Source organism: Fukomys damarensis, unplaced genomic scaffold (assembly GCF_012274545.1).
Source record: "Fukomys damarensis isolate Sample0158 unplaced genomic scaffold, DMR_v1.0_HiC HiC_scaffold_24, whole genome shotgun sequence".
Classification (NCBI taxonomy): domain Eukaryota; kingdom Metazoa; phylum Chordata; class Mammalia; order Rodentia; family Bathyergidae; genus Fukomys; species Fukomys damarensis.
The window spans coordinates 13,601,758-13,617,079 of record NW_022900936.1 but is presented as its reverse complement, the minus strand read 5'-3'; the positions used below and the strand labels follow the sequence as shown (position 1 = coordinate 13,617,079).

Genomic DNA, 15,322 nt, shown 5'->3' with positions numbered 1-15,322 from the left:
TTCTACCAAGACAGTTCCAATCTTGCTCTGAGTAACAGACTTCTTCTCCTTTGTTTCACAAGTGGTGTGAGGACAGGAGCCCCTTCTACCTTCATCACCATGGTATCCCAGAACCCAGAACAGGGCCACAGGATTGGGGAACACTTGTTCTTTTGAATGCACTTAACCCTTTTGATATCCCTTTGTAGTAAACTCACTGATGTCCTGAATACCACTTAACCTATTTATAAAATTAGATGTTAGAGTGCAAAGACGAATGGTTTCATTCTACCCTGTACAGTAACTAGATGCAGAAGCGAAAAACAATTCCCCCAAAGACTCTGTGCCTTAACTAGTAACAGGGTCTTCAAAACTGTAGCCTCAACAGAAGATGACAGCTGGCATTTCAGCACTCTGAATGGAGCAAGTAACAGAGAAGAAACAAAAGCTCAGGCTTGTTCTGAAACAAAACAAAAAACAGAACAAAAAGGAAAAAAAACCCTGTTTTTTATTGTTATTTAGAAAGTACACACAGCAATTTATTGGGGCAAAAGAGAAAATGCAAAATAAGTGTGCATACAAATTCATTTCAAAAGAACTTATGCCACTTCCTGTGTAATTTCCATGAATTTTAAAAATTTTGCATTTCTTATATCTATAGCCATAACTAGAGTTAAGGATATAGATATATGGAAACGCATCTCACATTTATCAGAAATCCTTCTTCCAAAATGTGCATATCCTTTTACTTCCCAGAACGTTCCTACAGGTATTTTCTTGGATCATGCCACAGTCTCTTTCCTCTGAGTTCGTCTCTGATGACAAGTAAGAATACTTGTGAAAGAAGATTTCCCCTTAGTTCTGGACTTTTTCTTTAATTTTTTTTGATTCTTGAGTGAGATTCCCAGTTCTTCCATGATGGCATTGAAAGAGAGACACTAGAGAATATGAGACAACAGAGCATCAGTTTAATTGAACCTATCTCCAGTCTATGCAGTTTCTTGTCTACAGTTTATGACCACAAGATACTGGTCTTAAGGCAGCTCTCTGGTTCAACTGCCTGGTTCCCCTCACCACCTCCTCCACCCACTGGCCACCCATCTTTTTTACTCAAAGACACCAAGGCAGTAAATTAGCTGGTCAAACTTTACAGTTTCATTCACAAATGCACCAGTATGAAACTACCCAAACAGAGAAAATTCAAGACTCTCAAAATAGACAACTTACCTTTGCTGAGACACCAAAATAGAGTAAAATTAAGGCATTTCCCCCATTGAGATGATCCAAACATTGATAGGTTTATCAAGGCATACGGACACTTCAGTAATGCTATAGAAAATGAACAAACCTTCTCTACACCAAGGCTTTGTTTTTTTCTCCCATGAAACCTTACTTTGTTCCTAAAATAAAATCTAAGTCTTGATGACTTTCCTTTCTGATAAAAAAAAGAAAAAAAAACAATTTTAAATTGTATATTTTTTCCAAAAAACAGAGATTCTGGCAGCAGCAATGATGCAGCTGTGGTTGAAATGAAAAGTGATGTGGTATTGAACTGTACAGCAAAATGATGACATGATGCAAAAGAAAATGGAATTATGATGATCCAATGTTACACATATGCAGATGATATATTATATACATCTATCTCCATTACAATTGAACTATATTCGCATGCACAGTATATAAATGACCCAATAAAACATAATTTGATGTCATTTCTTCTGTCCAAGATAACATCTTTGAGTGATAAATTCCTACTTAAGGGTTTCCATAGTTTTGTTTTTGATGTTTTTTAAAGTAGCCTCTAGTGAGATAGGCCTGCAAAGAAGGATAAAAAATTGCATGAAACATCTAAAATAGTCTGATGCATTGACACAGAAAGAATAGCCTTAGACAGAAGCTGGATGAGAGGAAAATGGGGGGGCAATAGGTGTTCACTGTATAAAGTTTCAATTATGCAAAATGGGTAATTTCCAGAGGTCTACCATACAGGATTATGCCTATAGTTAATGGTATTGTATTATGCGCTTGTAATTTGCTAAAAAGCATAGATCTCAAGTTATAAAGTTTTACTATAATAAAAAGAAAAATCTAAAAACACCCCACAGAGTCTTTGGTGAAGACCATAGAAGTGCAAACATTAACATTTTAGCACTGGCTCACCAAAAGGGATAGGTTAAGAGTCAGACAACAAGCTACAAGATCATTTCTCTAGGTTGTAAGTGCCTTGTAGGAAAAACTGGCCTCTCATGATTGCAAAGATCTAAGTAATGTGGTCTTTGTGTATCAACACTCACCATGTAATTTTGAAAATTTACATTTAACTTTATCTAAAAGAACTTGATGCAGTAGCTTTTAAAATTCTGTGCTTAATTTGAAAGTCAGATGTAGAAGGTTAGGTTCTAGACATACACCTCTTGCAAAACTAATTCTTTGCATAAGGTTTTTTGTCTCTTTTAAGCATGTGTTTATAAGATTTGAAATTTATTTCCATTTTCCTGTGGTAATAAAAGCTGGACATTCAGATCATGTATGTTAATTTTTTTTTCAAATGGTAAATTATGGCCTCAGTGAATTGAGGGGGTGTAGTAGCACACGCACAAACAAACATCCGGAAAAATTTTCTATGAACTATACTTCAAAAATGATACAACAAGTGTATTGCAAATGAAGCAGAATTTATTTTAGCATCATACCATGTAGTCTGTGTGTTAGGACTAAGATGAAATGTGTATTTTATAGTGTTACTGTGATAGACAGTGTTGTATTAGTGTTTTGTGGGCTTTGCTCAGAAGTTTATTTCACTGGAGGGTTTTTTTTTTATATAGGACATTTCTAGTTTCAGAAAGATCATAAAAATGTAGGGAAAGAAGGAAGCAAAAGAAGCAAGTACCAAGGAACTTACATTACCACCTATAGACCTCACAATAACCTCATGAAGCGGGTGATGTATTTATTATGGAGATGGGCAAATTTACTACTGGGGATACTACGTAATTTACCTGGGAAGGAGAAGCCTGCATTTGAACTCAGTCCCTCTGGACTGCCTGGGCCCACTTGCTTTTACTGGAAGTTATCTGTATCTTGATTTTTAATTTTTTAAAATTATTAAAAATAGCTTTTAGAAGCAATTTCCCCATACCAATGGTAAAGAATTTCGAGTTCAATCTGTGGTACCAAAAAAAAAAAAAAAAAGAATTTCAATCTTTCTGTTTTATTTCAGTTTCCATGTATTTGAATTTAGATATTTCATTTTACTACATCCCAAGGAACCTCCTGAGTACATAGAGATGCAATGAAGAAATTGTTGCCTGAAACTTGCCTTCTTTATTTTGGGTAGAGAGGTGGTCATAGGTCTTAGCCTGACAATATGCTTCAATTGTTTTGCTTTCAAAAGAAAATCTTCCCCCCAATTTTAACTCTCTTAAAATACAACAAGCATCTTTATTCTTTTGATTAACCCCAAGTACTGTAGCCATTTCTTGCTTCCAATGTGAGAATGAATAGAAATATAGCTTTATAGGTAGTCTGGTTTCTGTCTTTGGCCACAAACAGTGATTTCTTTTTGATTCTTGCTTTGTCTCTGTCAGAAAGAAAATGGCAAGTTATTGGGGCTGACCTTTCTGCTTCCAACTTTTTGTTGCAGTCACAAGGAAGGATGACCTTTAAGGTCTCCGGCAGCCTGAGTTCCAGTAAAACCACACATTCTCATACCCACAGGAAATGAAGCAGTGAAGGTCACCTCTCAGCCTGGAGTGGATCTCACAGGGTGGCATGAGAGGGACTCCTATTCACTAATTACCTCGCCTTTTATAGTCTCGGAATTAAAGATCCATGTCACATACAAAGATTGAGTTTGAAACTCAGAATCAAAAACACAGAAATAAGCTTTTGAGAGCTTTCACTTCTGGGCCAGGGTTTTTCTGACTTTCTCATACTCATAGAAATGTGGAAGCATTATTTTTAAACACGATAGTTTAAATATCTAGATTCTGGTTTCATCAGAAAGTTTCAAACATAGCAACACTTAGCTAGCTGCTGTCTCCAGAAAGCACTGTGACTGACGGCAGAATATTGTAGTGATGTCCTGTGGTACACTGTGGCCTGGGAGAGCCCCCAGCAGCAGCTTGAATCTTAGATATTTCTATTTATCTCTGGTTTATATTTTAATGGATCCATACATGCCCATGAATTATACTTTGGACTCTATCACTGACATCTCAGAGTGTTGCTGTTTGAACTTCAGGTATGGGGTTTAGTTGCTGCATTAAACTGAGCGAAGTGTTTATTTTCTCTTTGACTCAGTGTCTATATCTATGAGATATTAGTAGAATCCATTTCATGGATCTACCATGAGAATTCAATGAACTGGTGTGTGTGTGTGTGTGTGTGTGTGTGTGTGTGTCTGTGTGTGTCTGTGTGTGTCTGTGTGTGTATGACATGTAGTAGAATGTCTGGCACATTGTAAATATGTTTTCTTTTAAAAATTTTTATCATGACAGTGAAAATATTTTAGCCCTGTGGCATTTGCCCACTTCTTTTTTCTTCTATTTCTTTTGCAAAGGTTGATGCTCGTTTTCATTTGAGGCATCATATGCCTTTCTGTTCAGCAATTCCTTTGTTTATATCGGTGGGGAACTTAAATAGATCATTTACACATTTGGAACATAATTTTCACCACCTTTTATTACTCAGTGTGTCCAGTTTGTAATATGTTTTTGCAGGAAAAGACATTGTGACCGCTGTGTTCTGCTTCGTGAAAACAGGTGCTGAGACTTCAGAGGGAAAGAGAATGTAATTGTAGTTCCTTTTCACTTAAACCTCCATGTGCTTGTGAGGCCATTTATAACAAAGCCCTGTGATGATAAAGCCTGACAGGAAACTCCACTTGCAAATACATTTACAGCAATAAAGTATGTTATTTACATTTATGCCATTTCTGACACCATTCAAAGATGAAGTGTGTGTGTGTGTGTGTGTGTACGTGTGTGTGTGTACGTGTGTGTGTGTTCAAGTGTGTGACTTCTCTTTTAGAGCAAAGGAAACTGAGAAACCAATTAGGCTTGCTGAGACTGCAAGGGAAATGTTATCTAGAACTGCAGCTTCCCTGGCTTTAGAAAAAATTTGTGCTTCTGTTCCTCAGTTTTGCTGAATGTCATTACTCTTCCCTGTGTCTTCCTTCTTTCCCTGAGTGTGTCCCTCAAGCCCTCGCCTCAGCTTCTCCTGCCTTCATTTGATTTCCTTGATCTTCTCCTTTGGTGTGTTTCTCTTTATAATTGCTGACTTCATGGCACCTTTTAAAAATTAACCCCAAATATTAGATTTTTTTGATGCTAGTGTGAGCCTCAATGTAAAATATATCACTTTTCATTATGCCTTTACCCTTCTATTGTAAATGTTGTCATTGAACTTGTGGAGGAAACCCACAGAGCTCCTTTTGTTTTGTTCCTAAAATACATTGCCTCAGAAAAATGGTCTAAGGAAAAACAATGATTTTTTTTAATTCTAGGAAAAACCCTGCATTAGAATTAGATTTAAATAGGCACTATTCAAAAATTTAGGTTATCTGGGATTGGTTTCATATTGGATGCAAATTTGCCATCAGATTGTGAACGTTAAACTGACTTTTCATTGTAAATTTAACATTTATATATTCAGTTTGTTCATTCATTGGTACATGTAGGTGGACATTTGGGAGAATTACTTTGATGTTTATGCCTTTAGTGTTTTTTTTTCCCAACAAATCATTTTTTAAGAGCTCTGGTCAAGCCAATAAAATAACATAAATCTTACATTTTGTATACTTTTCCCCTTTTAGATTATTAGGCCCCTTATTCAAAGACACTTGAAGTGCTCTGTGATATTGTTTAAGAAATTTTCGCATTTCACATAGAAGCAAAGTATATTGATATTATTGTCACTAGAGATGTAAAGTCTGTCACTTGAAGTATGAACCTGATATAACTTAAAATCAAACTGTGACTTCAACTCTTTCTTTAAAAAAAAAAAACATTTTCAACAGTTTCCTGGCTTGGTTAAATTACTGACATAGTTTCATGGAATCAATGTCTCAATGGATGGATTTTTTTATATCAAGAAGGATTAAGAATTCTCACCCTCAGGCAAATCTCTCAGTACATCTAGAAGAGTCAACAAGTTTTATGCTTAAAGTCAAGAAGGTTTTAAAGGCATAGTAACCCAGCTCCTATTTGTGTGCTTGCTACCTTGAGGCTTTGGAAAGTTTGGCCACCTATCTACACAAAAGCTCTGCTTTGATAACCTACGGCAGAGTTCTGGCTCCTGCCGTCTCTTCCCAAGTCCTAGTATTTAAGTGAAGGTAGGTTGAGGGAGAGCCTTGGAGTACTTATGAATGTGCGATCTTTGTGTGAAGTTCTTCCTCCTAGAGCTGAGGATTTGGACATCATTTAGTTTCATTTTATGACTTCTGAGTTTATTCATAACCCGTGGGCCATTTTTTCATGCACCTATCCTTGGGTTTTAAAAGGTGAATCAGAGAACCTCTGAAAAATGACCACTATATTATTATTGTATTATGGAATAAACTTCCAGAACAGCGTTGATGTTGGTTTGTGCCTGAGGAACAATGATGGACCTGATTCTCATCTCCTGGTCTATAATGATTCTCGTAGTAGAGGAAATTTAGACACGGAAGCACAACTTCATAACGTGGTGACTATTCCTTATCTCCACCTACGACCACAGAGACCTTCCTTGTCCAGCCCATTTCCCTGCACTTTCTTTGCTTTAAATTGGCTCCTCTTAGGTCTTCCATCTTGAAATCACTGTTTTTTTCCTACCCTTGACTAGCACATGTACAGTCTACTAGCTTATTTTTCCTGGACCCTTTAATGTCATGTCTTAGCACATCCGTGTCCCTTTTTCCACTATTTCATTTTTCCTTCTATCCCTGGGATTTGTTGCCAACACTTTTGCCTTCTCAGTTCCTAGATTGAAGTCTCTCTCTCTCCCTCTCTCCAAGAATTCATTTGATAGAATTCCTTGTTTTCTTACCCGAGTTTCTTAAATTACAAAAATAAATCTAGGGTTATGTGATAATGTGCAATATGCAAAGACCTTCTTTTGTGGCTTACATTTATTTAAAGGTTTCACTTAGGAAATGTATTTTCCCATTAAAATAAATATTTTTTGGACTAGCATGCACAGTCCATATGGATTTTTAATTTTTAAAAGAATGTTAAAAAGCAATTTTGTACATAGTTTGACTGCCAGGGCTCTGCGATCCATATCTAATGGTTAAGGATATGTGAAATCATTTTCCTCCAACATTAGAGACAGTTTCACAGAAGCCTTTGAGAAGTAAGATTAATACCAAAACAACACAACATCCTGATATTAATCTGTGTGGTTCCCACCCCTCAATTCTTCTAAGTTCCATTTCAAAAGTTGTAGCATGAGCTTTTATATATATTTCCCTTTAGGTAGGGATGCAATAGAAAAAATAGTTAAATTTGTAGCTTTGAGTTCTTAAATCAACTTTTGTGGATCTGTAGAGGACTCTATTCTTTGAATGTATTAATTATAATAGCAAGGTGTGTTAAAGGAAGAAAAAGGAGATGCTCTGAATTGTACAAGTTTGATATTAAATATTCAGTTTAGAGCCTTCAGGACTTAGCACATGCACTGAACATATTGTGTGAAGAGAGAATTATTTTGTGTTTTCTTGCAAGGAGAAAAATTCAACCAGGAGGTGGAAGAATCTTGATCTCACCTTCCACTTATAGCCTGCCAGGGTCACACTTAAGAGTGGGATAAGCAGCCTGGAAAGTATGGCACCTTTACAGGGGCTGTGTCCACCTCTCTGTCATTGGCTTTCAGAGCACCCAAATACCAGAGAAGGGCAATGGCATCACCAGGCCATCCCAGGACTGTCTTCTGGGTCTCCCATATTCTCTGAAGGGTACTTGTGAGCAGCTAAAACTTATCTGTATCCCAGAAAAGACATAACAGCAGTGAAGGATATAGAAAGAAGATGAAAAGTGATCCAAAAGCACAGTCATGTTTCTGCAATGCAATTAAGCTTCAGGTGGACCCTGTAAATCCAGAGTAAGCACCTCTCCTTGCCCAGAGGTGGCAGAAATGTGGATTTGCACTATAGCAATCCAAAAAACCCGCAGTGCTTTCTTTTATTTAAGGTCACTATCAGAGACCATGTAGCTGATTTTCTGCTCTCTGGCTTCTGTCTGGCTTCCTACCCCTAAAGCCATAGCAGTTGATTTTCCTCTCATGAAAAGGGTCTCTCTTTTTAACATCTCAGAGGCTGAGTTAGGCCATAAAAATACATTTCCAAGAGCAACACTTTGCATGCCCTTTCTTCTAGAAGATATGTCCCTGTCCCCAAGGTACGTTAACTTTGAGGTAGGTTTCAATTGTATGCAGCACTAGTGCTAGTGTGCAATGCTCTTAATAATTCGAGAAAGTTTTAAAATTAGAACAATGGGTTTATTCAACAAAACATCTGAATCTTGCAATTGAGGGCCATGGTTTTCAACAGTTTTCCAGTGCTACAAATTTGCAAAGATAATTTTGAATTCAAAAGCTGAAAGTTTGACTCATTTTTAGCCTGGGAACAGTTCCTATAAAACTCCTGTTACTTAATAATGGTTAGAAGACAAGGGGTAAAAATGATAGAAAATAAACACATGCTCTCTTTTTTCCTTGTTTCTTTTTAGCAGAAATACTTAAGCCCACTTTCAGTCTAACTGTTCCTCCCAGCTCCACCCACTTCTACCCTTTCCCGACGTGCAAGGATATAACCAATTCTACAGCTTCAAATAACTCCCTATGCTGTTGTGCGTGTTTTGCCTATCATGAAAGTTAGGAATCATTCCACTTCTGAAGCCATCATTGTTGTAATGATTTGCTTATGATCGATGTCATGAGAACCTTTTCACTCCCTGGTGCTGTGCTGGTTGTGTGAGCCTCTTTCCATCCACAACATGCTTCTCTGCTTGGAGGACTGACAGAGCAAAGCAATTCTTCTTATTCCAATACAAATTTAATGTGTTGAAGAGAACATCCAACCACATTGAAAATACGTATGAACAAAACACTTTTATTTTCACTGCTTCTAACATTTTATTTCCTTCCTATTTTCTACTAGTTTTTTAAAAAAATACTGTGGTTGAAACAAAACACCAAGGGCCGCATCTTTGTTCTGGAGATGAGGAATCTGAGGTTCAGGGAATTAGAATGACTCGATCAAGGTACGTAACAATTTGGCAGCTATGTGAGGAACTAAATTCTTGGTTTTCATTGTGCAAGTCACCAGTCTATTGGAGCATATACATTTTTCAAAGTTTGGTTTGTGAGACAGCATCAACTTGTACATTGGAAAATCATTTCTTAATCTGTTCAGTGATTTCTGTCTTTTCTGAAAACAAATATTTGGACCTCTAGGCCAATGCAGTCTTGTTCACACAGTTACAGAGATAGGCTTCTGCCCATACTTGTCAAATAAGCTGACCAAACTACAGAAGAAATGGAAGTGAGATACTTACAAGCATCTGAAATGGGCCAAGTTTGGGTAGATTATGTAAAGACAGTAGTTTCTTAGTTCTTATGGTTGGTAAAGACTAAATGATGAGGGATGCCTTGTGTTTAGAAGCTGAAAAATATCTGAATTTTGAAATGTTATAAGCGTGGACATTCCATTCAGTTGAAAAGTGAGGAGAAAGATAACTCTAATCCAATGAAATTAAAAATTCTTAATTGTTAAAGAGAAATACAGAAATTTAACTCCACCATTCAGGTCTTATTATCATTTTCTTTGTCTATCTGATTGCATACACAAGGCAATAATACACATTGCTGTGTGGTTTGGGTCATTAGCTGCACTTGGGTTTGCAGAGTGTGGAACCACACAGTGCATTTTCTATCTCAGGAATGCCCTTATCTTAGCAAATAGAAAATCTTTGAAAACTCAAGAAAGAAACTCGTTTTTCATGATACCGATCTCGATGGAGTTTTGAAAGCAAAAATGATTTTAATATGCTTGTGCATCTGGACACAAAATTCCATAACTGTGAGAAGCATAATGGGATGGTTCCTAAAGGCAACTAAAAACTCCAGCATCAAGCAGGATTTTTCATTATCTATAAGAGTTAATTAATAATGCCATTTGGAATAGTGAGATGTGCAGAAAATAGCACAGAAAGAATGCTTTGCTTTCCTCTGGCTTTTAAAGGCTGTTCATGCTAAGAAATAGACTTATGGAAAGACCATGTGCTTGGAAATTAATTGGGATTCATTATAGTATTGCTTGGCCACGAATAGCTTGTGTGGGAGAGGACATAATGCTAGGCAAACGCAAAGAGGTATTTGCACATAGACCTTGCAGAGGTTGGTTGGTCATACCTGAGCTGGCTGACTTTCCTTATGGCAATATTTGTACCATAGATTTTAAAGGTAGTTCCATTTTTCCTGAAGAAAAAATACTTTATAATAGTTTTATTTATAGGTTTAGTCTAAAACAAATAAAGCTTTATTTTTCTCTTATGGGGTGAGGTAGGGAATAGAATTACTAGAAAACAAACAACATAATGGGATTCATCATTATTGATACATTTGTTCTATCTTTTAACAGTTCCTTACTCTCCTCTTGACCTTACACAATATTTCCTCAAAGCACAATCTACAAGCTGCTGATGTTTAATGAAAACTTATTATTGCCCACTAGTTTGAGTAAAACTGCTATATTCAAGCTAGTTTTATTAAAAACTCATGTTTATCAGCTGCTTTTAAGGAAAGCAACTATATTTAGTATTGCTGGGAAATATTCTTGAACGAAAAGCTATTTAAAAATCACCAATGTTGAAGAGAGTTTTGGGAAGACTCCTGCATAGAAATTAATTTTGGAAAAATTGCTTTATTCAAGATACTTCATAAAAGTAATTTTAGGCATTCGTTTTCAGGCTTTATATAAAGTGCAGATTCTTGGAATGAATCTATTGAAGAGAAATGTCTGGAGGTACAGCCTCTAAACTGTGAATGATTTCTCCATGTGGTGCTGATGTAAAGTCTAAGAACCAATGTTGTAAAAATAGAGTTTTTATCTGAATTTAAGTTTTTAATTTAAATTTTACTCGAAATGCAACAAACCCTGTAGGGATCCCTGTTCTCTTGGCAGTCATTTAGGAGATATCAAGAATTTTAGAAAAAAAAGGGGAAGGAGAAAAGTGTAAAGAATGTAAGTGGGAGAGAGTCAGCAATGAACTATTTATATGACAGTTTCGAGTGGGGCTAGCACTGTTCTACAATTAGCCGGGAAGATTACCAATTGAATATCATGCAATATCTATATTAAAACATACAAGTTCTTTCAGAGTTCCCCATGTAACGGGTCCCTTGAATACTGAATGTTAAATGCGGAATTATATATGAAATTAATACCTCTACCTTTAGAACAAATAAGTAAATATTAACGATCGAGCTTTGATTATATACATAAATCTGCGATTATTGATTCTCAACCCTTCTCACACAGTTTAATCAACTGGACATTGGAACAACTATTGTCCTGCGGCACCTCCAGACTAATTAGATCAGGAATTCTAGAGATGAGGTCTAAAACTTCCACTATAGATCCTCATGTAATGCTAACCCAGGTCTTTCTTTTGGGTAAAATGACCTTGTCACTGAGTTTTAGTGCTTGTGCAGGAAAAATGGGACTTAAAGGCAGAGTTTGAATCTCTACATTAGTAAACCATTTCCTAAATCTGACTCTGTTTAGAGATGTTTGATAAATTTTTCTTACCACTATGTGACCAGGGAGAAGTACTTAATTTTTCCAGTAGGAACCAATGTACATTTATCAACCAATCCTTACTAATAATACTTTTATAGGTGGCTTCATGTTGTTTTCTATGGCAAATGATTTCACTTAATTCGTATAATACCTTCTTCATTTGATAAATAAGGAAATCGAGGCTAAGAGAAGTGAAAAATTTACTCGAAATCATAAATGATTATTGTGTGGTTATGATGTGCCACACGCAGTATGCAGCATGGCACATTATCGTGGGGTGAGGGTCACACTGTCACACTAACATTCCCTAGGGGACATTCCAGTCTGTGGGATGCTGGTCTACCAAGAAGCTCTGGGGGAAGAAGCCAAAATGCTGTGATCTAATAGGTTTGGGAAATGCTGAATAGTTTTCCACCTTGTTGGAAACTCTTAATCCAGGACAACAAATTAAACACATGGAGATATTGTTTAGGAAAGCAATATTCAGTGTGATGCTCTTATATTTAACCATAAAAATCTGACTTGAGAAACACAGTGGAACTCATTTTGAAAAATAATCCTTCAAAATAGCCTTATACTTTAGAAATGATGCTCCTGTTTCTGTAAGAAATTATATCTTAGAGAGCTGAGACTGAGAAGAAATTCAGCAACTTAACCTATAGTCATTTTATAAGTGGCTGTACTTGAACCTAAGTTTGGCTAATTCATATAATTGTCATCCAATCCTAATGTTTGTGACTCTAACCATGGACTTTGACATCGGTTTTTCTGGTAGTAAAGTTTAATTAAAATTGCCGAAGGAATCGATTGTAGTGGTGTATGTGAAAATATCTTGAAAACTATACAACAGCATCAAACAGCCAATTTTGATAGTTTAGTCTAAAGGAATATGTAAATGTTATTTTTAAAGAGATCATTTCTTTACCTAAATCTCTAAATTAAACTTTTAAATGATGATCTCTGTAGAAAGGGAAGGTCTATTAGTAATTGTTAATTTGAATTTTTATACTTATACTTTAAGCCTATGAGGTTTTTGGTAGCACTTTTTGTATTGAATAGTTTTGGAAAAGTAAACAGAAGTTGTTTGCAGTTTCTATATGCTGAAACAATAAAATATGAAACTAAGTAAAATGTACTATTTATCTCAACAAGTACAAATGTGAATTCTCACTTGAAACAAAGGGTAGGTTGCTTCTACTTCAATGATGGCAAATAGTAGTAAAATTTATAGGTAATTCCTTAAGAGTACACTTATTTAAAGAGGAAGGTGAGACTGAGAAACAATCAGGGAAAAAAATCAACTTCTTTGAACTTCCTTTACTGGAGAAATACAGGGCTGATTGTAGAGATTTGTGATTCAAAATAAGAACCTATTTAAAGTGAAGCAAGGAGAAGGTATTGCAAACTGACTACACAGATGGCAAATCTCTACTTCTGAGCAACATATTTTAGGGGATCACTTGATGTGTCAAGAGGTAATCCCATTAAGGAGAACAAAGATCAATTGATCCCATATTGAGGAAGATGAAAGGCAGCTTCAATTTCTCTGCTTACTGCGAAGGGGAAACAAGCCCAGAGGGATCAGCAGACATTCTCTGTCACAACAAATTAAGTAGGCAATTGGTTTTCTGTGTCGCCAAGTTCAGCTAGTGTGGGGATTACTTACAGCACTTTGAATGCAGGTGGAAAATAAATCTACAGAGATCTGTAACTAATGCATATGGAAGTTCTTTCCTGTATTTATTCTCTCCTCCTTGCCCTTCTCTTCAGTAAGCTTGGAATGAATTAATAATGGTGATGGATCCACAGAGATGAGTGTGCAGTGGCATCACTCAGAAAAGATTGCTTCAAGAACAACCACTCTATCCTGGGCGGCTGGGAAGAAATGAAATACCATTTCATGGAAAGATGTTCATCAGTGTGAAGAGTGAGGGTGAGGTGAGCAGTAAATACAGGATTCTGTGAATTAGTTCACAGCTTAGGACTTTGCTTCGATCTTCAAAGAAATAAATATATCTTGAAAAAATATCACAGTTCCTTAGAGACTCTAAACTGATGGAAGATTACTATATTCTATAAGTAAATACTACTGAGGAGCTTGATGCTATTCATTTTTGCCCAGGAATCATTCTTGACTGCGTTGTGCTTCCACGAGTGATGTTTAACTTAGGGAATGCTCTTCTGCACTGGTGCCAAAGGTTCAAGTTCAACCACGATTCTCTGGATCATGGTTTTTGAATCTTTAAGATAAAAGATGCCTTTAAGTCTTTGTGTAAATAATACATTTTAAATCGTGGGATCAATTTGAATTAAAAATTAACATTGTTGTGGAGTTATGCGTCCTTATTGAATGTATAAAAGCTTCAGGAAGTTTGAAATTTGTGAACCTCAGGAACACATGGGACAGAGAGAAGGAAAGAGGCGCAGGAAAGGTCACAAAGATGAAAAGAAATGCACAGAGTTAGCATTTGGTTTTTCTGCTTTGTATTGTTGAAAATCTGATTCTCCTTTTTCATGAGGAAAGAGTCACTTATTTTTAATGGGTGAAGGCAGAATAAAGATAACTGCTTTGGACAGAGTAGATCCCTACATTTACACATGAAAGAGTCTAGATCCTCCTGATAGGACCATGGTTCAACATACAGGGCATCCTTTTTCCAGTGCATTGAATTGAATGTCTAGAGTATTGTACATGACTTTGCTAGCATAAAGGGATAGGGACTTAGAGTTATGTATGCTTACTAGATACAGACATAATCAACAACACCAATTAGAAGAAACAGTTTCTACTGGGCACACCTTAGAAAAAACTGATTACACAGTATGAACTGAAGACTGTGTCCAAATCCCTTTCTCCTCATGAATTAATTTGCCACATTCTAAATCCGTAGATAAAGTAGTTCCAGAAGTGGAGTTGGTTGGATGGGTTTGCTTACACTGCAGTCCATGAAAGAAACAAAAAGCCTTGCATGCAAAAGAAATGAGAAAAATATAGAAAAAAATGAATAAATCAAAAGCAAGCATGAATGTTGAAGTGAAAATTCAAATCAAATGAAGCTGGCAATTATGGGCAGCACATTAAAGCATAATATATACAAGCTTTTATTTTTCAAATTAGTTGCATAAAACAAGACACCTTAAGAGCAAATTGAAAGTTAAAGCATGTCAGTCCATTTCCCTCATAATTAAAGGCAGTTTTGTACAGTGTGGTCCAGGAAAGGGATGCTCAGTATTTGTACAATGGCTTTGCAATCCTGAGGAAGACTCTCAAGAAGAAATCAGTTATAATAAATCATCCCCAGGTTTGGGTGCATAAAGAAAGCTTCCACTTAAAAGAAATGACTATAAATCAGATTATTTGTCAGACCAGCTACATAATTTGCAGGGTACAGCATAAAATGTGAGACTCCTTCTAAAGACATTATTAAAAATTTTAAGTTAGAAACAACAGAGCCTGGGCTGGGTATCTAGCTCAGTGGTTCAGTGGCCTGCCTTGTAAACACAAGGACCCGAGTTCAATCCCCGGTACCAAAAAAAAAAAAAAAAAAAAAAAAAAAA

General features: G+C 36.2%; 1 protein-coding gene across 2 annotated transcripts in view; it reads right to left on the bottom strand.

The window, feature by feature from the left end:
* Window positions 1-494: 494 nt before the first annotated feature.
* The window catches only part of Grik1 (glutamate ionotropic receptor kainate type subunit 1), a 268,271-nt gene continuing 253,443 nt past the window's right edge, over window positions 495-15,322 (bottom strand). For both annotated transcript variants that reach the window (XM_033768030.1, XM_033768031.1), the window contains exon 16: window positions 495-917. In XM_033768030.1, coding sequence (XP_033623921.1) covers window positions 762-917 — 156 coding nt within the window. In that variant the 3' untranslated portion in view covers window positions 495-761. The remainder of the gene's footprint in view (window positions 918-15,322) is intronic.